The sequence below is a fragment of the Pseudopodoces humilis genome, chromosome 1 (assembly GCF_049639895.1).
Source record: "Pseudopodoces humilis isolate 2021_Gansu_Grassland_sample_001 chromosome 1, ASM4963989v1, whole genome shotgun sequence".
NCBI lineage: Eukaryota > Metazoa > Chordata > Aves > Passeriformes > Paridae > Pseudopodoces > Pseudopodoces humilis.
In genome coordinates, this window is record NC_142200.1 from 74,652,777 (window position 1) to 74,678,957 (window position 26,181).

The window sequence follows — 26,181 nt, forward strand, 5'->3', positions numbered from 1 at the left end:
GAGTAGATTCAATTGTAGAACTTTGAGCATTGTATCCTAAAACAATTGCCAAATTTCCCAAGTACATTTCTAGTGTGATGAAGAACTTCTTCTATGAAAAGCATATTTTCTAGGTTCTCCTTTTCTTTTGTCTTTCTAGTGCAGGTACTGTGTAGAGATGATGCCCTGGCCCTAAGCGCAAATATAAATTAGTCCTTTATAGAAACAGACATTGGATTTACCCTGGTCATCTGCTCCATTATTTGCTATGATCCCCACCAGCTGCAGGAGCTTCCTTCCACAACCGCCTGTTTGTTGCTAAGAAGACTGCAGAAACAGTGTTCTTGGGGAAAATGCACTGTATTTATGTGTGCAAATTGGTCATTTTGAAACATGGCAGGCTCAGCAAAATTTCTCCCTGAACGTAATCCCCATGCAATGCTTCTCGGCATGGATGCAGATTTAGATCCTTTAGTCAGTGTCAGCATCATCTCTGAGATTGCCCTTTTCAGTTAATTTTAAGAGCAAACAGAACAAATGTGCATCAAAGTACCCCCACATGAAAGCCCAGAGGCAGCAGGGAACAGCTACTGCAGATTCAACCCATGCTGCCTTTCTCACCATTCACAGTAAATGAAAGATGCTCAGGGACAGGCTGCCATCCCACTGCATGTGACACAAATGCATTCTTTCATCCTCCTGGTAAAAAACCACACTGGTTACCTGAAGTTTTGTTAATTTAAAAAAAGAAACAAAAAGAGATTAAAAGAAAAGCAGGTCCCTGATATCTTTTTGCATGGGAGGCTGATTTGAAATGAAAAACAGTGAAAATAAATGGAGTAACTTTAGCCTTTTATATATATAGCCTGAACAAAGGACAGCTGATTTTCTTGTTACTTCAATACTATGACCACACTTCTCCAGATAAAATCAACAGAGCTCCACAAGACTCACCTTTCTTGAACTGCTAGTGCTTTTAGCATTAGGTAGAGGACCTAATTTTCTGGTTGAGATGAACAAAGTTCGTTCTTTCATCTGAGCTGAACAAAGGTTTCTTACCGTTAAGGACAATGCCATGCAAACAAAAGTGAACTTCTTGATATGCGTCGCTGTGACGGTGCTGTTGGTGTTCACCAGTTTATTGCTGGGGTTATTCTAGGGCAAGAGAAAGAGATAGCGAGCATTAGCCTGGCTCCAGACTACGGGGAGCTGCCGGCACCAGGGTCATGTGCTGGACCTGTCTGACTGTGCCTGTCCACGTCTGACTTGGCTTGTTTGCTTTATAACCTAGAGCTTTCTGAGTACTTTGTACCACTGCAGAACATTTTCCGCTTAAACTGACAGCAACTGCTGCTATGGTCACTGAAGGCTGAGTAATCTCCCTACTTTTCTAAGGAATGAGTCCTATTTAACAAACTGAGCTTTGAAAAAGGTTGTTAGCTCCTTCTAAGAAAACACCACATGATTTTTTTAACTTTAGTCTGAAGTTTGCAGCATGTTTCCACCGGAAAAATAGGATTTTATTCCCTTTTATCACAGATTGGTACCAAATCACCAATGCAAGCATCCTTACTGATGCAATTAGATAAATAGGTAATATAAACAAAGCTTCTGGAACAGCTGGCTCCATTAATGCAGTTTAATGAACAGAACATAATTAGGGGTATTAGATGTTCCACCTTGAACATGGGCTCTGTAGTCACATGGCAGCAAAGTTTTATTTAAAACAACAAAAGCCTTCTTCCAAATATCTCATATAGCAAATGAAGCTGAGGATTTAAAATTGCCCTTGGGGAACACATAAAACCAAACTAAATGGTCTGTGAAAGGAAAGGATGGGATATATCAAAGCAGGGTACCATTAGGAGCCCTTAAGCAAGAGGCTGTTAGGTTATCTATTGCATTTGCCCTGGGACTGTTTGAGATACACAAGTTTGATGATAAAACCTGTACCATGAGATGTACATTTATACACCACTGATGTAACTTGGGAAGAACAGCAGTACCTGTCGCACAGTCAGCCTCCTTTACTGGAGTTACTCCTAGGAGATATAGAACTATTGCAGACACATTCTGGCACTGGAGCACTGCGAAGAGTACATCATTCCACACACATTCAGGTGCTTGATGGAATTTTGGAATTTAAGGCTTTTGTTCTGATCAGTGCAGCAATTGCACCTAGATGGCCTCACACTCCTGCCTAAATACCTGCTTGGAAGTTTGGGTGCTTGAATTTGTAGGCAACCCAGACCCTAAAGCAGGAAGCCACTCAATCTGACCTTTTTCGGAACAGGTTATGAAAACTCTCTGTAAATGTTTTTTCATGCATCTATTACTATTAATTGTGTTTCTGAAGAAATACTTTGCTTTTCTGTTAGGTTTCATGGATGTGAGGATAAGCCTTGCTTACATCACTCACCGATGTTTAAATGAACTTTTTGCTGTGTGGCTCAACTTTCTAACAAATCTAAAATAACAAAGAGGAAATAAAGCACACCCAAATCAAGGCATCCAAAAGCTGCTAAGAAAAAGCTTTCTCATTTGTTCCTACCTCACTACTGCTATCCCTGCCCTTGCCATACTCTTCCCTCTCCTCCAGCTCTCAACCACATACTCTTTGTTCATAACTCTTAAACACAATTTAGTTCTCAGAACAAAACACTATGGGGATTCTGGAGCAAAAAAGAATATCCATTCCCATCTAGTCATCAGATAAACAGCATTCTCAAATCTCACAATTGGTGCTGCTCTGAGTCAGGTGGAAAGGTCCATTAAGAGCAAGGGCATTACCACCAAATAAAACAGCACACAGAGCACAGAACTAGCATATGTCTGCTCTCTTTCAAAATATCAGTAGTAACCCTTAACCTGACTGTAACTGCTAGGCGATGGGGTTGCTTTGGTATGAGACTGAAGTAGGACCCTAGGACCCTGCATCTGTCTTACAAATGTGAAGAGAGATCATGATTTCCCTTGTGAAGACAAGAATCTGACTTCTCCTATAAAGCCACTGAAGAGGGGCATCTCAAATCCCATCAGTCAGTGTGTTTCTGATGGCCAGCAGCCTCCCGAATAACTGACAAAAGAAAATGGGAGTTTGCATGTAAACATACTGTTTTGGCTTCTGAAAATCACAATGGACACCTTACAGGGTCCAGAAATATGAAAGTGCTTATATCTGGACTCTTCTGAGAAAGACTTACATTACAGAAACAAAGCTTTTGAAAGTCACAGTGACACAAAGTGATGCATGACCAAGAGAAAAGCAATTCTCACAGCAATCTTAAAACAACGACTGTGGGTTTCAGGTTTGGTATTTATTGTCTGAAAAGTATAGTGAAGGCATTTACACATATGGTTGCCATGAAGAGATATCCTTTATACTCATTTTGTATATTTTATTTCTTTCTCTTCAGACATTGAACTAAAATTCTCATTAGTACTTTTCCAGCAGTTAGATAAACTGTACCCATCTGTGTCTTACCCTATAATTTTCTTCCTCACATTGTCCCACAAGAGCCCTGTGAGAAGCCTTTTAACTGAAATAAACAAATGGACAAATCATGGCCTAATCCTGTCACCACTGCAGTTGTCAGCATATCTTTCACCAGCTAAATGAGACCTGAATTTAGGAGTCTTAACTGCTGTCACTATTGCTTGGCAACAGTGCATTTGATTGTGGCTTGCATCAAATTATGTTAGCAGCTCCTGAGTTTCCTGTCCCAAATTATTTTTATCTTGCAGTTCACTGGGTTTGCATCTGCAGTTCCTTTTCAGCAGGATGGCCTCTGAGAAAGCCTACATGTGGTATTTTATCTGACAGGTCAATTAAATTGTACACAGGCAGGTTAGGAGGTTATGAATAATTTGACTTTGTGTTGGTTTTAAGTTCTCCTTGGAAATACGATGGATGATATTAAACAGGGCTTGCTCCAGTTAAATACATTCCAGAGAAATCAAATGTATTTTTCATGAGTATTTGGAACCAGAAAGTTCAGTTACTAATTGGTAAATAAAGGGAAGGAGAGGATCTGGCATTTGAATTCCAGTCATGGGACAGGACAATTCTTTGCATTGCATATGGACTAGTGAATACCAGTTATAAATCAGAGCAAAAAAAGAGACTAAAAAAAAATTAATTTTTGCTCTGCATCAGTTCCAGGAGCAATCCTTGCATTCTTACATAATTACATTATTTACCAACAAAAATCTTTATAGCCTTGGTCAGCTAAGTCAGTACTAGGAAAAGAATGTCTGTTATCTGTGTTAGTGTGTATGAAACATTCTTTGCTAAGTATTAACATAAGCAAATGAACCCAAACCTACTTGAGAGATACCATAAAATCTGGAGGACGTGAGTTTGCTCATTCAGTGATGACTTTTTGTGAGAAATCACTTCATTACCAAAGTAGCTACCTCATAGTAAGGACTTTTTTTAATCCTTAAAAATACAGCACCTATCTATCCAAAAGGCAGCCAAATGCCTTGTAACACAGAGCTAAGGCTAAAATCATAAATCAGACAACAGCTTGAAGCCACCAAAAGCAAATTAATTTTAACTAGATTTTAAGAAAACCTATCAGTGGAACAACAAACAAAGAGAACTAGGAGGAGCACACACACAAAACCCCATAGGAGGTATTTATGACAGCCCTAACAGGGACACTCACCTTGTCAAAAGCAGGGTATACAGCTCTGATCTCTGTCAGCCAGCCATAGGGCATGTGTCCCACAGGATATGTAGCTGTCAAAATTGCTACTGCCTACGAATAGAGACAGAGACAACTCTTCAAACACAACAGTTAAACTAACATAGGGTGCTAGTGCCCACCAGTATCACCATGCTGACCTTGACATGATGTGAAATATTTTGTTTCAGGAAGACCATCAAAATGGCTGGCATTTGGCCTGGCATTTTAAGCTTATGAAATTATTTTGTGACATGAAGTTACCTAAGTCAGCTTTGCCATTTCACCATCACTCTGGGATAATAGTTAACTTGAGCTGTGGTGCACCCCTTAACCAGCCCAACACCTTCCTCCCATATTGCTCCTGAGTTATTTTACCTGCAGATACCTGAGCACCAGAATGCCCTGCAGCTCACAGTAGTTTTGATACATACCACATAATTTCAATTTATATATATATGTTTTACTTGGTTATTCATAAATAAAATAGCTCCAAGTAAGACAGACAGACTATAAATCAGTGGACCTCAGTGGCTGACTGAATTTGGACATCAATCTGACTGCCTGGGGGCACAAGGCACTTATGAGACAAAAAAAATCCACCTCTCCCCACTCTGGTGCTCTTTAATGAGCACCAGACAAAAATAATTCCAGATGAACATTTATATGGGAAGAAACAATTCACTGCTTGAAGTTTTAAAACTAGGCCCCTTTACTCTCTCACAAGTACAGTCCAAGACGTTTATCAAAGATATAAGCTCCCCCACATATTAATTAAGGGTGCTTGGGTTCCTTTTGTCCGCAGGTTCAGATCTGTTACAATCCATGCATTTCTGATTAATTTTATATCCGGCAATTGGCAGTGTTAAGAAAGACCTTTTTTAACTACTGATGTTTCTGTTTCACTCCCAAACTTTCAAAATACATTTTCTTGATTATCTGAGCCCATTTTCTCATTATAAATGTAACTGCTGTCTTTGTTTGGTTAAAAGGTCTATACAAACACAGGACCATGTAGAAAGCTAATTTGTTTCCCATGCTGTTTGAAAAGAGAGTGGAATGTAGTGATATCCACAGAGAGGAAGTGAGTGGTATAGATCCTTCCCTGCTAATAATAGCTTTAATAATGTTTAATGTACCTTGAAAAAGGAATTGGCTCAAATAAACCAAATTGCAATTTGAAGTTAGTACCCTTTTTAATTGCACATCCTCCCATTACTGTACTTTCATCAGAATTTCCATCTGTATGAAACCTAACTAGGTTAAATTGAGTAAGGAATATAAAAGCGCTTTTGCTTATTTTCATTGTTAAATCCAAAAAGACTGCAAAGACGCAGTACCTGTAAAAGGAAAAATTATTTCAACATATTTCGAATGCTAGATCCTGCTTGGATGAAAGTATCAGGTTTTTAGCAGTGATTTTTTTCCCAGTATTTTTCCTCAGCTAGTGTTATTCCAACATATATGCATGAAAGTTTTCCTAAATGTCCAGCACCTGTATTTGACGGATGGAAAAGGCCCCTATGAAAGCCACCACCAAAGAGGCAGCCCAATCACCACAACTCTGCTGGCACTCCAAACAAAAGCAGTGGGAGCTGAACAGTGCAAGTGGATTTGTGGTCCTCATGAACATGCTACAGCCTAGTCGTTCACAGGGACTCCCTGACCATAACTAAAGCTACTGCTATTATTGAATAGGGGACCTGTAAAACTCCTGTGGATACTGATGCTCCTGTCACTGATGTTATCTGTGTTGCCAGCACCCCCCTTTTCAGAGGTAATTCTTTCAGAAATCAGAGAAAGCTGGGATGTGACCAATACTGTTAGTATAAAACTGCCAGCAAATCACCAGCTTTGACATGCATTTGAAGTCATTCTAATAGCAAGAAAATAGAACTGGCTAGCCATGAAATCTAAAATTGAAAGTCACCAAGAAATGCAAAGCTGATCTTTGCGAACCTGTGGCTCCCCTTGTACGGAGATCACTGCTAAAACATAGACTGATCCCTGAATCACATATGTAAAAGCATTGTTTCCTAAGTTCTCTTCTCACAGCTGTGTAATTGCAGTCTCTGGCACCTTCTGAGTGAGCAAAATACACAGTATCATGTATGACAAATTAGCAGCAGATCTTTGAACTTTTCATTTAGTATCTTACAGCTTTGCTTATCCTATGGCTATATGCACCTAGACATCCCCACATGAAACTGGCAGCAGAAGTCCCCCAGACTTCTTACAAGAATGGGTCAGCTTGCGGTAAAGGCTCTGCATTACAATCAGAAATCTGTCTCCCAACAGCTGTAGGAGACTTACTGGAGTAATCTGAAATTCTTCAAGAGGAACAGAGTGTACTTCATATCCCAAGCAGGAGACAGATTTTTTTTTTATATGTGTTTTTGTCTCTACACTGTTCTGTGTGATGCACTGACAGCCAACAGTAGTTTCACTTCAGTTTGCACAGCCATAAAATATACATGACAGCAAAGAGCAGGACATGGGACTAATGTCAACTGACCTAAAATTTCTGGGATCTATATGCTCCAGATTATATGTATCTATAAGTAGAGCATAAAAACCTGGGATGCAGGCAGTGTTCAGTGAAAAAATTCTACTAGTCTTGTTGAGGGTGACGTCCCCCTAAACCTGGTAGAAGGGCTCATGGTGAGAGTCCAAGCAATCTTCTTTTCAAGCATAAAAAGAGCACTAAACAGAAATGTACTTAAGACATTTTTTCTTGTCAGCTTGGCTGAGAAGAGAGGCACAGAGGTAACACCATGGAAATGATCGTTTGCAGTAATGGAGAGCACTGCCTTTCTTACCTCAGTGGCTGCAGAACTGCCACCTAGGTCCCGGGAGACAAAAAGGTTGACAATGGGCCTACTTATTCGCTGAGTTGCCAAAATTAATGCCAAAGGCCACCAGAAGCTCAGCATCTTCCTTATTGTAGCTTCTCCCTGCAACACAGGGTAAAAAAAATGAAGTGTGTTTGGACAAAAACATGCAGCACAGGACCAAAAGCATGGAGAAAGGTTTTCTGCTTTTCCCATCCATTGTCAGTTTGGTACATTCATTTCAATAATTTTCAATATGATATTTAAAGTGATGATATGATGAAATATTTTTACTCATGGTAGCAATACTGATTCAAAAGAAGATGTGTCATGGATCTCAATAAATAATGCATAAGGTATCTATCTGCATAATTTGTTCTGACTACCAGACAAAGCTACATGAAAAACAATATGACATTTGAAGAAAAAGAGAAATTTTGATATCTTCTTCCATATGAACTAAGGTCTTCACTTAGTTCATGCTGTGCTGTCTTACAGCTTGGTACAGAGGTTCTCAGTAGACACATCCATACCATGGAAGGCATTGTGTCACATGTGCTGTTGCTGGATTAATTTCTACCGTGCCTCTTTAATTGATAAGGCAGTTTTTTCCTGCAGGACAGAGAGAAGGCCCTTCATGCACAGTGGTTTAATGTAGTATTATAACACAAAAAAAACCCAAGTAAAATGATTGAGTTTGAAAAAAACACAAGTATGAAGACATACCCCCATTTCAGGCCCACTTCTGTCAGGAATAACATCATGTATGTTCCTGTAGTATCCGAGGCAGAGTGTGGTACATCGGACAAGTGCTCCCATGTATAAGGACAAGATTGGGATCAAGAGAGGCTCCCTGCACTCCAAGTGACTGTGAAGCAAAATGGCTACAAAAACAACCTGCAGAGAAAACAAACAGATGATTAACAATTTGTCCGTATGCTTCTCCAGGGCCAATACATCTCTCGGATTCCTACTAAATCAATCTGAACCAACAACTTGCATGGCTCCAGTATCTATGGAAACTTTAGTCAGGATCCCCCAGCATTTGGTCATGTACACGAGAAGAACAAGAGTTAACTTTCATACTCTATGAAACAGGACTTGAAGGCTGGGCAGGTGTCAGACTAGAACCCATAAATAGGAGAAGGCTGGCATGAAAGTCTAGCAAGGTCTGGCAGAAAGCATGTGGCTGAGAGTCACCCTTCTCAGGAGAATGTGCTATTCTGATACACACTGAGGCTGGAGACATGCTTCCAGCCATCTTACACCTTCTAAGCCCTACTATTTTTTTATTTTTTTTGTGGAAGGGGAGAGAGTAGCAGCAATTAAGAAGCCGGATGTTTTAAAATATTCACTTCAACATTTAGGAGCTGGAAGTCTTATGACAACCTAATTTTCAACTTTTTCAAGTGAAATTTCACTATTTCATTATTTGCTTTTCAGCTGAGTGCCACATTAATGTAAATTAAATGGAAACTTTTGGGCAAATGAACAGTTCATAATTCAGCCTCTTAAGACTAAATGTTCATTCCATAAAATGTAAAGGAACTTATTAATATGATATTAGTCTCTTTGTTAAGTAGAGAGTGGATGAAATGTCTGTTCCAAATGACTCTGGATGGGGGACACAACTGGAAAGCCAACTATGTTTGGTGCTGTAAAGAACAGAACCAAGACAATCCTGCCAGGACATGCAGGGATTCAAGTGAGTTACAAGAAATAAAATAGATACTGTTCAGGTGCAGGCTCTCTCCTTCATGGCCAGAGCTGTAGAAGTAGTTAGGAAAAACCACACTCTGCAAATGTTCCTAAGGCAGGACACAGTGCTTGTGAGGGTTTTTAAACCTACAAAAACATTGTTTTTCATTAAACAGATACAAAGTCAGTCACAAAGAGTGTGCACATGAAGCTACTCAAGAAAAAGTGGCTACTGCCTGTGCCCCTACTCCCTGTCTAGGGCACAGACATAGGTACGAAGTTCTGGGCTATGACAGCCATAACTTTTTGTGTTCTGGATTTGCTCTTGCTCTGTGTAATATTCTGTTGAGAGAAGATGACAGGTGTCTTATTCATCACAACCCTGACATCCCACTCACCAACCGCTGTGGAAAGGGCACAGCCAAAATAAGAATTTGTTTCTGTATTTAGCTGTGCATGACCTGACATGCACCCAGGGTCAGGAAACTTTGTAGGTCACATCAGAACAAGAGCAGACCCTGAGTGCTAAGGTCATTTACAGTAATTGGTATTATCTCTGGGGATTTAGGGCAGTACTGTAGTGGGGCAGACCTGGTTTATGGTTTCCTTATGTTAAATGTGAGGAAAATGCTACGGAAAACTGAACTGACTGCCACTGACTTCATATTTGCTTTGATGTTGTACTGTTTTATCCTCTTTCTTATCCAGTCATTACATCACTCAGCTGGGAACGGGGCAGTACAGCAAGGACTCTAAATTTCCTAATATTTTTATATGTTTTCAAAAGAGGGCTGTATATTGTTTTTTAAATGCTACAACACTGGCCCTCATCATTGTGTATGAATGTTATTTTTTCAGTGTGCCTAATACAAAGGAACAGGACAGTTAACACCTCCCTTTTGAAAGTTCAAGAAACATTTGGTCCTCTCTGAAACACACAGGGGTCATCACCACAGACCTCTTCCGGTGCACTTCTGAGCCTTCACCTTTTGGAACAGTAACAAGTACTCAGAAGGCGGCTTACACTGCATTTCCTTGGACTAGACACCATGTGCCAAACTGACAGGTCAGCTGGAGAATCATGCCATCACCTCCAGCTCAGGATTTCACTGGAACTGTGTTGGGGAGAACTTACAGAGAGAGAAAGATCTCTTTCAAAGCATTCTCTCAGCCTCAGGATTGGTAGTAGCCAGTGGTCTCTTTGTCTGACCTTTCTTTTCCCCAAATGTGTACATAAAGAACTTGTTTCTCAGCCATCATGAAACAGGGCTGTGGAAGTGCTTCAGGACATGACCCTAAGCCAACAGTCCTGGGAATTGACTTGATCCAGTCAAGTGAGACTGTCCTAAACCACAACTGCCAGCAAACAGCCTTCACATGATGAACAGTTAGAGGGCAGCACTCAAGATTACTTCCTCTGGTGCCTTGCCTACTGAAGAGGGAGAAGGCACAGAGCAACTCTGTACAAGAAAGTTTCTGTTTAGGAAAGCATCTGGTCCATAACACAATGGAAACAGTGACTTCTATGAGGAGCCTTTACCTGAGCTATGACATCTGAGATGGAGGCACATCCCACTAGGAAACTGTACTTGTGTTTCAGCAGAATCCCAGCATGGGTCCATGCCTGAAAAAAAGCCAGAGAAAAGTTTGGGAAGCGATTATGATATTGTAAATGACTTCAGGTCCAAGAATGCTGTTTTATGGTTGTTAAATTGTATACAAACAACCTTCAGCAGTTCCTGGCAAACATTAAGCCCTTAGGGCAGAGAAAGCACTGTTGCATTGAGTTCCTCATTGCCAGGCTGGCAGGGAGAATGGGGATAAATTTACAGACTGTATAGAAATTTCTGAGCACACCTAGTAAGAAAACAGCCCTTCACAAATCAGATGCTACACAGGATGAATTATCATAGTAAATAATCTAATAAATAATCATTCACCAGTGGGATGAACCTCTGAAGTGTAATATCCATTGGCCTACTGAGTCCTGTCTGGAAAAGAAAACCAACTTCAACTTCTTTTTAATGATCCAACTTCTTTTTATTATCAGTGACTGCTTCAAGCAAACAAAGTGGTGAGAAAGTGGTTGAAGCATTGGCATGAGAAGGTTCTTTACCAGTTTTACAGAGGCAGAGGCATTAAAAAGAGTTGTTGCATTTTCATGTTGTGCAGGCCACAAGCAATGAGCCTGGTGATCTGGGAAGCAGCAGCAGCTCTCCCCATGTGTGGGTCTCTTGCCCAAGCATTTGAGATATACTGGAGTTAGCTGTGCTTGTAAAAACTGATGGCAAGAAACATCTTTTTGACAAATTTGCTTTGAGAAAATATTGGTGTTATTCCTTATGAGCTCTGCAGGTGATCTGGGAATGCATGGCAAATCCAAATCTTTCACCACAAAAATCAGAAATGATCAGAATGAGGTCACGTACAGACAACCAGAGCAGCTCATCATCACAAGATGACCAGGGCTTTCCAACATGCATATACTGTAACTCTAACAAAGGCAACTAAGGTTTTTGACATCTGTTATGATCTCTGGATGTTTAAAGTCCACTCAGATGCTTTCTCCATGCAGCAGATGAGTCTAGGTATATACAGAATTACAGCTTGCAAAGGCAATTACTGCTTACTTCTGCATACTTCAGTTTCCCAACAGGTTACAAAGTTTGTGAACTAAGGTCACAAAAACATAACATTAACATTAAATTTCAGTTCTGATTCGGGTACTTACCATGGCATCCATAAAAGGGAAGGCAGCAAGATATAGGAAGGCCCTCCGAGTTTTACTTCCCACTGATTCATCCACATGGTGCAGCTTATTAATAATGTAATATCCCAAATCACTATATGCTGTAGAGAAACAAGATAAGAATGAAAAACAAAGGTTGCATATGGACTCTTGTGTGAGATATTCAGAAGTACCTGGAAGACTGTGATGCCTCAAAGCTCAGACACACATCCACTTAAGAAACAGCTGCAAGGGCTTCAGATATTGCAGCCTCACTAGCTGCTGTTTATGACTAAGAAGTGCTCTCATGGTTCTTTTTAAAGTAACCTTTGGCAGAGGCATGATAACAAATGGCTAGATTGGGAGATGAGTATAGTAAGTGCCACATCTGTTTGCTAAATGAACACACTGGTACTCCAGAAAATCTACTGCTCCTTCACAAAATCAAGGCTCTTTGTTAGAAAAGCTATTTTCACCAGGCTTTGTGTATTTCATGCGATATAGTGCCTTTAAATGCTGAAACCACCGATAATCACTGCATTCCCATGACATGACCTGTAAACCTGCCCAAAGCTGTAAAAGGATAGTGGGATTTGTGACAGCAGGCAACAAATCACACTTGTTATGCCTCTCCCTTACTCTGCCTAATGACCACTACTGCCAGGACCTGTCAGGACAATGTGTGCTTTGCTCTGCAGTCCCTGGGCACCCTTGACCTTTCCTTCCTTATCTAGAGCCAGCACCTCCAGAGCCACAAGTCACAACAGGGCACCTCTGGAAATCAGGCGATTCCCACTTCTGATCGCCAGTGTGTTACTTCACTATCCGGTTTCAAACCAAGACAACTTTTAGTGTTGGACTCTCTTTCCAGGCCTCTTTTCACAAGGTGTTGGGCTGAAGGCTAAACAGACATGGCAAGTCCCCACACAGCTCTCTGCACAACTGCTTACAGTTCTGTTTGTAGCCATGTTACCCAGATGTTTTAAGAACCCTAGAGTCCTCCCAATAACCAGGTATAACAAAGGCTGTGACTTTAGTCTGAACTATGGAGACAAATATAATATGCAGAAGTAAAAAATCCAAATCAGTTTTAACCTTCTACAAACCATGTTCTAGAACTGCACATCATTACTTGATTTCTTCTATACACTTGCAATAGCTGTTGAGAGTGATCAGGCTGTGAGGCCGATCTCCCCCAAGACAAGTAATGGCAGAATTACTTGTGTCTGGGGAGCCTTATTTCAGTTCTTTCCTACTTGTATATTTTCTAAGACAGCTATTTCAAATGTGAACATCTAACTAATTTTCCATTTATAAGAACCTTATTATCTTTGTACAGACCTTCATATAAGGAATTTCAGGAAAGTGATCCTTTTCATGCATGCAGGTCTCATAACTGGATTGATAAATGCTAACATTAGTCATCAAATGCAATCTTCTTAGCCTAAAACTGTCACTCATACCTCTTAAACACTATTTGCAGGCAATTGAAGAGGAGTTTAAGTAATCATTGTTTTGTGATGGTTTAGAGATACAGCAGTTAAACGATTAACAGAACTTAAAAGACTATTTGAGTCCAAACAAGACAGTGTAAACAAGACAGTAAAATAAAGGGTGATATGCCAGCACTGTGAACAAGTACAAGCCTCATTCCAGATAACCAGGACTGCCCAAAAGATGCAAAAAATGTTTAAAACTCCCCCTTTCCCTCTGCTGGATGTCATTCCCCTGAACTATGACTGTTAGACTCACAGTCTCCAAATTCACTCAGTAAATCCCAAGTTGCTTAGCCACCTTCCTGAGGCACTCCCAGCCTTGCTTCCTTTTGAAGGTGGCTGGGGAAGAATTTTAAACCAGGACTCCAACTTTTCTTCAGTTTAGAGAAGGCAGTTTAGTTTCATAAGTGTTCAGGTGCTTGTTGCAGTTCAATCAAACATCAAGCACAACTTCTTTATATTTTTGCACGAATAGCCATGCACCAATCTTTACTCAGTGTTTTGACAACTCTCTGCTACAAAGGGTCTTTTGTGTGTTAAGTCCTTGTGGAGAGTTGCTTTTATGGCAGGGCAGTGTATGGATGTTCCTGAATCAACTCATTTCAATGAAGGAAAGAAAGCAGGAAGGTCTGTGAGGCAAGCCATATGTGAAAGTCAGAATCATTCACTGAACTTTCTCTTAGGTTCCATTGAGTGTGCTTTACAATTCTGCACAAAAACTTATAAACCTATGCAGGAAACACACCACCTTATACTCCACGTAGTGACTGAGAATTGTAGTCCACATGCTGAGGAACCTGGTTCTGCAGAGGGGCCACTGCCACCAGTGCAGTGCTAGAAGCACAGCATGCTGCAGAAGTCACCCTTCCCTGCTCTCCCTGCCTTTCATCTGTTTTAAATGAGACTTCTGAAGTGTTTAGAATGTGAGTAATAAGTAACTTTTCTGTCTCCAAAGGCCACTGCACGTTGTTGTTTTTTTGTTTTTTTTTTTTTTACCTAAAGTTTTACTATCACAGAAAAAATCACAGAATGAGAGGGTCAGAGGCTGGACTACTCTCACTTCTAAGAAAAGGGTTGTAGTTTACTGGCAGGGAACTCTCAAGGCACTTATACCATTACAACTCATAGCACCACATTTTTAAGATTTCTGAGGATATCAGCACTGAACTCTGTAAACTTCAAAGATTTTGTTTTTTCCTTTCCCCCATAAAAAAAAGTTTCATTGCACATTTTTAATATGATTTTCGTTTTAAATTCGTAATCGTTAAAACATTATTTTCAAAATAGTAAACTATTTCATATGTCAGTGAAAGCACACAATCACTTTTGCTGATGTCCTTGTATGTTTCCATTCTCACAAAGGACTCAGCAAGCTGAGATTCACTGACATACAGGCATGTGACACTGAACTGTGAATCAAGCAATTGCTGATGCAATTAGAACTTAACCTTGGCCAACCGTACAAACTTATTATGAAGAATGGTACAAAATTAATAACAGAGACAACAGAGCCAGAGAGTATTACGTGAATCTAAAGCAGATGGTGCTTCCCACTTCTTGCATAATTTCAACTGAAACAGAGAAGTCCAAGTCCAAGACAAGCTGCCTGTTTGCTCTTCTCTAATACCTCATTTATTCTGCTGTGTCTAAGGATAAGATTTGCTAGAGAAGTTAAGCAGGAATTCTTGCTTTTGTTTTTTAAGACCCAGAAGGTCAAGAAATGACACTGAAAACTGTACACCTAATTAGATCTCCTGGTCCCTACACTGATTTCTCTAGTAAGCCAATTACTACCACACAAACTTCAGACACCCTTAAAACAACACACTCTTAATGATGCCAGCAGTCTCAGACAAATAGCTGTACTGTAGTTATTTCTGAGCCGACTACTACTGAGCATGTCATACTTAAATCATAAAGAAAAAAACTCTCAGAGAAAGTGACACCATTTACTTCCACACACTGAGCTACATATGACAAAAATAGCTTAACTGGAAGAAAAATATCCAAAACATGATTTTGGGTTAAAGTGTGTTCTTTCTAGACACATTCCATTTACATTCTTTGCTGCCAGTTCTAAAAATGAACTCGGAGGCTTGAGAAGTAGCAAATCCATTCTTTTGCTTGTTGGAAAGATGGTTCACATGGCCAGAACTGATGCTCATCAGTTTCTTAGTCACAGAATGCTCTGAATTGAAACAGACACACAAGGAACCAAAAAGTCCATTCTTAAGTGAATGGCCTGTACAGGGACCAAACCCACAACCCTGGTGTTATTAGCACCATGCTTAATGCACTGTGCTAATTTGTTCAGCTAAGTCATTTGGGCAGATAGGAAAATGTGAAAAAACAAAAGCAAATCTTCATTTGGAGATGCCACAGGGTATATAGATTTCTTTATGTCTTTGGCTAGCTTGAATTTAAAACAGAAGAGAAAGCCTCTGTTTTCCCCACGTGAAAGCTCAGATGACCAGAGTATTCAAGGTGTTGTAATTTTTTTTTTCTTTGCTTATAACAATACATGAATTAAAGAAAACCAGAACATCTCAGGAGCATCTCAGTGAAGACTGATTACTGCAATCATATTTTTCTGTGCTCAGGTCTAGTTCCAAAATTGCATTAGTTAATTTTCCCAAATCTATGAATGACTTTTAGTATCTGAGGTATCTTCATATAAGCCAATATTTCATAAGTCTCAAAATTATCTTGTTTTAACTGAAATACAATCACTGCCATCCAAAAGTGCTTTGGTCATTAGTGTTCCTCCTTTGTCTTGAGTACCTTATTGGAAAGAAACTGCCCCTGTTGTGGGAAAAGGGTTGGGGCAGCCAGGGAAGTGTGTTACTGCTTTAGCAATGGCCATACTGAAGTCGGACAAATTCTTAATGAGTAACATTTTATTTTTATTTAGAGGGGGGAGGGGGAAAGCAGAAAACCCAGATTATATTCTGATATGTGTTCCTGTGCTGTCCCTTTTTTCCAGGGCAAAATGTTTAGTATACCCCAGTACAGTGTTCTTGTTGGAACAAGACTGACTAAAAGAAAAATACCTTAGCTTGTCATAACCCACTCTGTAACTCCTAGTCTCTGGAAAATTCCAGTAGTGTTACACTGGAACTGGTGGGATTACACCTATGTCTCACTTCCTACGGAGAGTTCTAATGTACATGCAGTGATCATGCATGTGGGAAGTCCAAAAGTATCAGTGGAATTGCTAGGAACTGCTGAAGTTTTCCCCTGTGCAATCTATGGCCCACGCTCAGCAGTCTGACAGTAATAAATGGGCACAAAACAAATCACTCGTGTGTCTTGGCCATCCAATCTGCTATAGATTACTGCTGAAGTTAACCTACACTTAAGTTTACTGGTTACTTAAGTTCCATGCTTTCTCTCCTGGTGATGACATGTAGGTTTTAACCAGGTATAGCAAAAAGCAAAGAGGATGTTTCCTCAAAGTAACTGCTGCTCTGTCATTTCTAGAACTACTGAGAATTATTCAAAAGGAAATAAACTTCCTTAGTGTACTATTTCTCAGTAAACTAGTGAAAAGTTGAACAATGCTGTTTTATTGCCGAAGAAATACTTCATATTGCCAAAGAACTCTTCATGACACTGATGTTGAAAGACTCAGTATGGAGGGCTTACCAGCAACACTAAGAAATGCGTATTAGCATAATGTTACATAAATGACTTTTCTGTCAAGCTGGCTATTTAGTAAGATGTCAAAAATATGCAGAGATAGGCTTAGCATCTTGAATCTCTTCTCTTACAGCCACCAAAGAGCCAATCTCTGAAATAACAAGACACTTTAGATCCTGGCACCATACTGAACTTCCCACCAGGAAACTAACTGGTGACAGTAGCTGCCCTCAAAGTAGCCCAAGGGAAGGAAGGCAGAATTCTGCATTCTACTTCCAGATCACACCTGGAACAGCCAATCCAGGAACACTGTACTGACAAGGTTTACAGCAGTGTTGGAAGTGGGATGAGAATATGATTTTGAATTCCTTTGGCCAACTTGGTAGTTACTGCTACCTGTACAGGGGGAGTGACAGGAGCTGCTGGTGAGGACTTTGGAGACCTTCATAAGGACGTGGCTGGGTGATGACTGTGGGACCCAGAGCTTGCAGCTGTGAGTTCAAGTGGTTTAGCTCAGCCAGCCACCGGCACAGAGGACTGTGTGAGCCCCACTGGAGAAGCAGCAGTGGGGAGCTGGTGCTGAAGCAATGAAGCATGAGTCAGGTGGGTGAAATGGTCTGGTTTGATATTTTCCATGAGTAGAGGCTGCTGCTTGTGAGGAGCTGTGTGTGTAGACTGCAAATCATGTCTATTACAGCTGGAAATGTGGTGATTCATTGCGGTCACTGTGTTTCTACGACCACTTGTTTTCTTCCTTTTGACTTTTGGTACTCCTTATTTCATTGGGCTTTTTATTTTCTGTTTCTTCCTGGGCTTTGACAGTCCATGGCAGATAGACATGTCATCTTCCTTAGCCCTGTATTTATGGCATGTGGAAAAACTTCAGTCCCCTAAGTGCTATTTGTTTCTCTTTTTCATCCACCAAGCATCAGTGACCTGTATCTTGTAGATAGCCTGTGACAGGCTTGCAGCTGCTGAGGAGTACTTGCAGGTCCTAGGAGGCTGCCTGTCACTGGACTCCTCTTCTTCCTGCTAGGCAGGCTGTGTATCTGTAGGTCAGAGCAAAATAATCAGGACTTGAAACACGTTCAAAGGATACTTGGAACATAAAATTTGGCAATATCACCCAGGGAATTGGTGCTAGAATCTGACTAACTCCATTCCCTCGGGCGCTCTGCCAGTCTCTGCTGTGGCCTTTGCATATTTTCAGGCATAGACAAGTTAAAACACCAAAAAATATTTTGCAGTCTGTCACCATAAAAAGCTGAAAGATTGTGTGCAGCCCTTTAATTCAGGACTTTAAAGCATAGTAAGCACAGCCTCCTTTTTTTTCCCAGTATCTGCAGAGTGCATTTCAGAGGTTCCGAACTCAGCAGGGCTCTACTTCCAGGCAAAGGCACAAAACTTAGCTGACAAGTTTTCCAAACATTGTTCCAAACACCTCCTTTCAATAAGAAGTCCCACACAGAAAAACCAGTTATGTTTTTCACCTGGAAATCTGATAGTTATACTTAAAACTTTCTTAAAATCTATGCTAGCTTAAAATAAAAAACTGGATGACTAGAAAATAACTTTTTATCCAGCTGGCAAAGGCAAAAACTTTGACCAGCACTGGTACAAAAGCAAGTGAGCAACTAGAAGAGGAGCTCTGGGGGCTGAAGAAACATTCCAAGCAAAGAAATATGAGAGCCAAATGGGCCAAAATTTGTAACAGTGACTCAATAAAACACTGTCAAATGTAAACATATTTAGGAAGTGACCGATCGAAATCACTGAATTAAATTAACTTGAATGCATGGCTTCAGCTTATAAAATTAGCAACACCTTATCCCTGGCACACTGTTGCTAGTGGCTAGTGAGCCATTACTGTAAGCATTTTTATGACTGCAACACAGAGCAAAGCTAAATAGCACAAGGCTCACATATCAGTGGTGGAATAAGAGATATGATGGTCAAAACAAACTGTAGTGCTTGGAAGGCACACAGAACTGGTGAATATAGCCTGTTAAAGGGTAAGAGTTGGGGGCATTTGTATTTACCAGATGGATCTTGTACCTACTCAGGCAGAAACTGAAATAGTCCTGTCCTGTTCTGTTCTGTTCTATTCTATTCTAATCTATTTCTATTCTTATTCTATTCTTATTCTACTCTACTCTACTCTTTTCTATTCTATATGATGAACTGCAGCACATGTTGCTCTTGAGATACTAACAGCCTGACAATGAATGCTGCCTCCCTTTGAGGCCATTCTGAGATTTCACAGCAATTCAGGACATTACACTGGCATTTCCCGTTTTTCTGTGATGGAATGACACCCTACTGGTGGTGATCCAATCCAGCCCTACTGCCTGTCAACCAACACATGCCTCCATAGGCTGTCACATTATCTCCTCCCTCCCACCCTTTACAACTCTCAGCCTGTTAGGATTTTACCTGCTCAATGCAGTGTACTCTCTGCTTCTTCCTCCAGAATCTCCTGTTCCTTGTTGCTACAGTCCAAAGGTTTCAGCTCTGTAGAGTTAGCCAGAAGGTGCAGAGAATCTTGTGGACTTCTTGGAGAGAATGATGTTAAAGGTCTTCCAAGTTAAATGGCTTTTATTGCTGTGGCTGATGCTTGAGTTGATATCCCATTTTTCTAGGCTCTAAAAACTGTCAAATCCTGTGGCTGCTATTTTTTAATATTCAGTTTGTGTCTGCTTGTGTATTTTCTTTGCTTCAGAGTACACTCAGGGAGTTGGTCTCAGTTCGGTATAAATTGCTCTTGGTAACCTCTTCCTCATAGATTAATTATTCAACAGACGTGGATGATGCCTAGCAGCAGTAGTGAGTACTAACTGATATTTTAATGACGATGCTGGCACCTGCCTGCTGAGAGTTTTGTACTGTGAGGTAAGTAGCAAAGGAATAGGTACAGAGGGAGTACACCAACAATACCACCAAGAACTGACAAACAGCCCAATCAAGCACAGTTTAAAGTCCTGCCAAGCCAAACCAGCAGATACTGCTAGCTGATCATCATTACCTAACAGTAACACTGAGCTATCAGCTTCAGGTCATCAAAGTTTTGCTCATACACCTGACAGAAAGAGATCAGTAGCATGCTTTGTTTCCAGGCAGAAGAGCCCTGTGTGTGGAATCTGCTTTTTAATAACCTGTTTAAAAAGCAATAAAATTGCATGCATGGGCATGATACCAGCCCCAGAGAACTCATCTCTTCTGCATCGCCTGTTGTACTTACAAATGAAATATTAAGCCTGCAGCTTAAGGAGTTTGAAGAGTTGGTGAGGGAAACAAATTAAAAGTCATATTAACTATACGTGACCTTACCTATTAAGGTATGAAATACAGCAGCTACAGCGCCAGCCACAACCATGCACAAAACTGCTTTGGTCCTGTCTCTCTTGCTGTTCACAAACACCAGACCTACATTTTTGAAGTCACTCATCGGACCCGTGAAGAACTTCATCAGGGAGTATGCCAGCCCATAGCTGGCTAACATTTCCACAGCATCTTCCTTGACAGCAGCGATGCCCCTATTCAAGGCCTGTGGGAACACAGAAAGAGCAAATGATGTAGCACATGTGGAAGGGTACCAAACACCATTTCCTGCATCTGGTTTTTGAAGGAAGAAGCAAGTTTAACTGTCATTGTTTTCATCCCAAGCTGGACTTTATTTCTCTGGATTCAGCAGCAGTAACTTGTGACCTGTGATACAGGCAAAATAATTTAATATAGATTAAATTCAAGTCAAGTAGACTTGAAGGTAAGGTTAGTACCTGTTTCTGAAGTATATAATGGAACTTCTCCCATACCAGAAGTCTGTCTCTTTCCTTTTTAGAACAATTTTACGACCTGTTAATAGTCATGGATAATACAAAACCACTGAAATACTGCTCTGAGGTTTCAGCCATGATTTCAACAGAGCATAGTCCTTGCAGGTCATTTTTACAGGTAAAAGCTCTAGTACATGCTCAAAATTGAGGAGCTAAAAAACTCTTCCCATGTAACAAGCTTTTCACAACACCAATTGCTGCAATTGTTGTGAATAGCTGATATTAGTCTATGACTTTCATTATGAAATGAGGCCAAATATGCATGTGATTCAACATAACTTTAAATCTCCTTTCATTTAGCTGACATACACATATTTGTGTATATACAAACTGCAGGAAATTTAAAAAGAAATACAGCACGTATCTTTCAAGACATATTCAGGTGAAACTAACTTACTAATTTATTCCAAGTCTGTGTTTAGGAAATATCTGCCAATTAATCACTGAGAATTAGATGGATTATTTTTATAACTAAGACAAGCTGTAAAAAAGATGTGTAACATTCCTTCAGATTCCAGCTTGAACCAAAATGCTTCTAAAGTATTGAATAAAAATGACAGAATGATAAATTTTATCTGCAGAGTGACAGCATCAATCATGTGGTACACCCAGCAACCTGTTAAAACAATATTAGATTCAAAAAGCATGAAGGATGAAATATGATTTGTTTTAACAAGCATTTAGTTCCTATGGGTTACAGCTGATGTGTGCTGACAGGGCCGCAGCAATCAGGACAACCAGGAAAATCTCGCCAAGCCACCACCCAAACCTCACTCATACAGTTCTAATTCCACTTTATCTGAATGAAAAAACCAGCTAGACTATCATCAGGGAATTGTGGTGAAGTCTTTCCATTTGAAATGTAAGCATAAGCTTTTTGTTGCAGTTATTTGACTTTATTTTCCCTTCCAAAGATCATACAAGCAAGCAATTCCTATTGCCTTGAAAAGAACTTGCATCTCTGAAGTAGAAATGAGCATTTTTCCTACTGTTCTTTCCCACTCTTTCTATAAGACATTCTTAATTTTTGAAAATAAAGCTGCACTGTCAACATGGAAAAGGCTGTAGAAAGTACTAACTCCTCCACTTTTGATACCTGCCAAATCCCTCTCTTTTAATGTGCCCTGACCGGAATGCCTGAGACTCCAAATGTTTTCATCTGTCTTGCTCCAGTTTGTTCCTTCCTGAAAACACCATGTGTTAAATATGGAATACCTGCAGATGCTATATGTAACTTTTCCTGGGATATACATAATTCCATCTATTGTATTGATATCAGTTCAAATTATATTAAATATGTTGATGCCAAAAGCACTAGTGTATGCACAAAACTGTATTCAAACAATTTGTGAAAGACTGTGGCTTCTGAAATGAATGGTCAAGTGTAGTTGTCTTTTCTGATGATACTTGTGATGGTGAAGTGATCAGTTTCAAGGTGTATACAGAGATACAATCTTCTAATTTAAAATTGCCAAAAAGATGCCAAATCTCCAAATTGCTGTTGCCAGTAATAGACAAATGGCCTTAAATTATGCCAAATAAAAGGTTCCTTGATCATGGCTCTTCCCCTCTTTTTTCTTCTGTCAAGAATGAAATATTTCTGGTGGCTTCAATTTAAAGAGAAACAGCTAACCAATATCAGGCAGGCTAGTTTAAAAGCTTCTCATTACATGTAAACAGCTGAATTATTTCCAGCAGTTTCACAAGCACAAGTGCTTCCTTCCTGCTTTGTACAACTACAAAATACCAAAGTCTGTGAAGGATGGTAATTCACTTCTGACAAGGTCATGGGATAATCATGGCTTTAAGAAATAACTTTTTGTCAAAAGGCATGGCACTATGATCCCTCTGCAGAGGGAGAAATCTTTCCCTAGCACAGACTTCATGCCAGTAAAAACAGCTCCATATGACTCTGGCCCTGGGGTAACTAAGTTTTTCCATCTAAGTAGGACAGACAGAAAGACTCGAGCACTTCTCACCCCCTCTGGTTTTAGTGATCTCTTTTGAATGAACAAATGATGGCCAAGTAGATAACTTCTGAGTAATCTTCCCTGGGGACACCCTGTGTACCAGGTAAGGTAAACCGGCAAAATCCAAAAGGGACTTTTGCAAGAGATATGTTGCCATTAATTTTTACTCCTGTGGAACGTGTGGCTGACATGATGAAATACTCCAGAGGCTAGCCCTGAAAAAGCAATCGTTCTAAATGCTTCTTTGGAAAGATCCTTAGGAAATGAACAGTCAATAGGGATGTGTTTAGGGATGGCTTAGCCTCTGTAGCCTTTTCCTTTTTCACTTTAAGATGACATTATAAGACTCTTCATCCTCAATTGTTAAACTCCCTATGAAAACTCGTATAGTTTTTCTACCTATGTACTTCCAAATATTTTTGCTGCTGAAGCTGTTGATGTCATATTTGATATCTTAAAATTAATAAGAAATCCCAGATAACTGATAAAGCTGCTTTGGTGTGCAGTATGAAAGACACAGACACTTGATCTTTCATGGCATGCCAGCCATGCAGTTGGCAATCTTCCAGTCTAATTTCCTGTTAGATTTCCAATTAAATCTGTCATAAAGGAAGGCAATATAAACCAGGGCAAGGCTGCCATTTTTTAATCTAACTCTATTTTGAACACTTTTTGTGTGAACAGAAATCAATAATGAAAGTTCATCAGTAGCATCTGTATCACAAGAAAGCATACCTCTACAAAGATTTGTGTAGCTTGTCAGTGCAGTCACACAGAACTAGGTAGCAATAATATTCATGACAATATTTAACACATTATGTTAGCTTGATCATATGCATTTCAGGTGTCATCCTACCTTGAACTTGACTTATTCATACCATATTAGATGGGATAACTAGGCAATCCAGATGCTCGAAGACAGACTGTTGGTGACATCACCTTCACCTGAGCTCTTAATGAACCACTAATCTAATACAGTAGCAGGTGAAAATGTCACAGTAAAGTGTAATTCATCAAATGTGATTAAAACAAAGCCATAGATATTGCTGACACTTCTAGAAATAACAGAAAAAACCCATAGAACACTTCCTGGCAGAGCACAGTCTGGTAGACACATGGACAGGTTAGCTGCAGTAACTCATATTGCTAAAATATTTCTCAAAAAGGCAGGCACCAAGATACACACTTCTATGCAATGTCTTCTATAACATATTTGTTATCCCTAGAAAGATTAAATCTTTACTAAGGACCTGCTAACAACCCTTGAACCTTTTTTTAATTAATAATTGTGTGCTTTTTGACATTAGTGTGATTTTGTGACATTTAATGTTCACTAAAATCAGAGAGGACAAGCATTTTTAAATTCCCATCCAAGAGATTCAAGTCAGAGGAATATCAAATACACTTAACAGCATTGCAAGCCACTAACCACACCTTTACAATTGGATAATGCAGCTGGCTTTAGCCTCTTAGAAGGAACATGTGAGACAACAATCAAATTTCTAGGACATGCATAATGGATGAATCCATCAAATGATTGCATGCAAAGGCAGTGATTTGAAAAGCAACAGTTGTGAGAAAAATGTCAAAGGTCTAACTTGTCCTATTTTGCATGAACTCTTAGCACTATTCACTAATGTTGGCAGAAAAGGTTTGGTTCTAATCTAGGGCTACACCTCTGCTGCCAAAAATTCAAAGGCTGTCTCTTAAGCTGGCTCGATAGAGTTTGACCATTACTCACATGATCCTTCCTTTCCAGAGACTACTGGATGACTGATACTTTACTTTGTATTGGTTTAGAAGTATAAAAAAAAAAATTACAAGTCCACCAAGAAAGCAACATCTATTGTACAAGTTTTCTTCCACTTTTAAAACTGATTATTACCTACATTTCACTAGTCTGTATCTAACTATGCAACATTTTCTACTTCATTTGAAGTTAAATATTGACTGTGCAGTCAATACTTGACCCCAGTGTATGTGCTTTAAACAGGAGGACGTAAAATCCAAGAAATGTAATTTTTGTCAATGCTCCATTTTGCTTATCCCAGAAAAGCAGAATGTGACACACTAGAAGCTGGCATGCTCCTACAGCTTGTTTGAAACTGGGATTCTGCCTGAGATGTTTTCAAGTCTGTTCAGGCTAGCTATTTACTTACAGGTGACATCAGAAACCTGCTCAATTTGACAGTATCTTGGTCAGATATATGTTTGGTTCAGCAAACATTTGTAACGTGTGACCCTTCCCAGCACACATCTTTCTTCCCACCTGGTATTCCCTAAGAAAACAGAAGAGAACCTAAGTATCCAGCTAAAGAGCAAGCTGATGTAGGGGACACTGTATCTCCTGTGACAAATAATCTCTCTACTGATGACTCCTGGCTGAGTTTTCATTTACTAAACCCTATCACACTGAAATCTTCAGCATCAAATGTACCAGCTGGCTCTGGCTGCTCTGCCTCCTGCAGTCAGCACTGCAGGAGCTGTGCTGCCAGAAACACGGACACCTGACACATCTGATGCCCTGAAAACACTGCATAATGGGATCACTGTGTAGGTGCTACCTGAGCACTACTGCAGCTGCATCTCTGCTTCTGGATGGGTTTCTCATAAACTCAGGAGCCCCCATAGACAATTTGAGATAAACAGGTCTGAGTAAGTCTTCTATGGACACAGGTATAGAAGTGAGAGAAAACTGGGGAAAAATAACACACACATATTTATTCAGGCTCAAGAAGATTGCCCAAAAATACTGTATGAAGAGAGCTCTGCAAAAGTAGAGGGAGTCAGACCTTGTATCTTGAAAATTATGACTGAAGAGTGTTCATTCTTCTGGGTCTTTCTGGGGGCAGTTTGTTTTGTTTTATTCTGCAATGCTTTTACCCTGATTCAGTATCTCTAATTTTGGGTCAGCATCTGTTGTAGTTCACGTGTCAGATGTCTCAAATGCCATCTGAGGTCAATTATTGTTAGCCCACTATTAAAACCCTTCACTTTCCCCCTGCTCCATTACTAACTGGTGGGAGAACTGCCAGTTACCCCTGTCCACAATGCTCAAGGTGCTGGCATTGGTTCCACCCACAGAAATGATCCTGGTCCTCAGCAAGAGACCAGAGCTCTGAACCCCACCCGATGGAAGAAAAAATGCCTGTCCTGAGAGAGGAACACCTTGACATCCTTGTGGTATGGGGCCTGTGTCTAGAGAGGATGTCCTTGGAAGAGCATTAGGACTGACCTGAAAATGAGAGCAGAAATTCTTCTGCTGCTTGCTGCTTTTTAATTCACAATGCAGGGAAAGTGTCACATTATATCTATAAAA

The 26,181-nt window shown here is 40.0% G+C and overlaps 1 protein-coding gene across 1 annotated transcript in view; it reads right to left on the reverse strand.

Moving 5' to 3' along the window:
• ANKH (ANKH inorganic pyrophosphate transport regulator) overlaps window positions 1-26,181 on the reverse strand; it is a 96,828-nt gene that overhangs the window by 20,521 nt on the left and 50,126 nt on the right. Inside the window, exons 2-8 of the mRNA XM_005530880.3 lie at window positions 20,387-20,603; window positions 11,928-12,046; window positions 10,737-10,820; window positions 8,225-8,395; window positions 7,487-7,621; window positions 4,650-4,742; window positions 1,039-1,134 (exon numbers count right to left, since the gene is read on the reverse strand). Coding sequence (XP_005530937.1) covers window positions 1,039-1,134; window positions 4,650-4,742; window positions 7,487-7,621; window positions 8,225-8,395; window positions 10,737-10,820; window positions 11,928-12,046; window positions 20,387-20,603 — 915 coding nt within the window. The remainder of the gene's footprint in view (window positions 1-1,038; window positions 1,135-4,649; window positions 4,743-7,486; window positions 7,622-8,224; window positions 8,396-10,736; window positions 10,821-11,927; window positions 12,047-20,386; window positions 20,604-26,181) is intronic.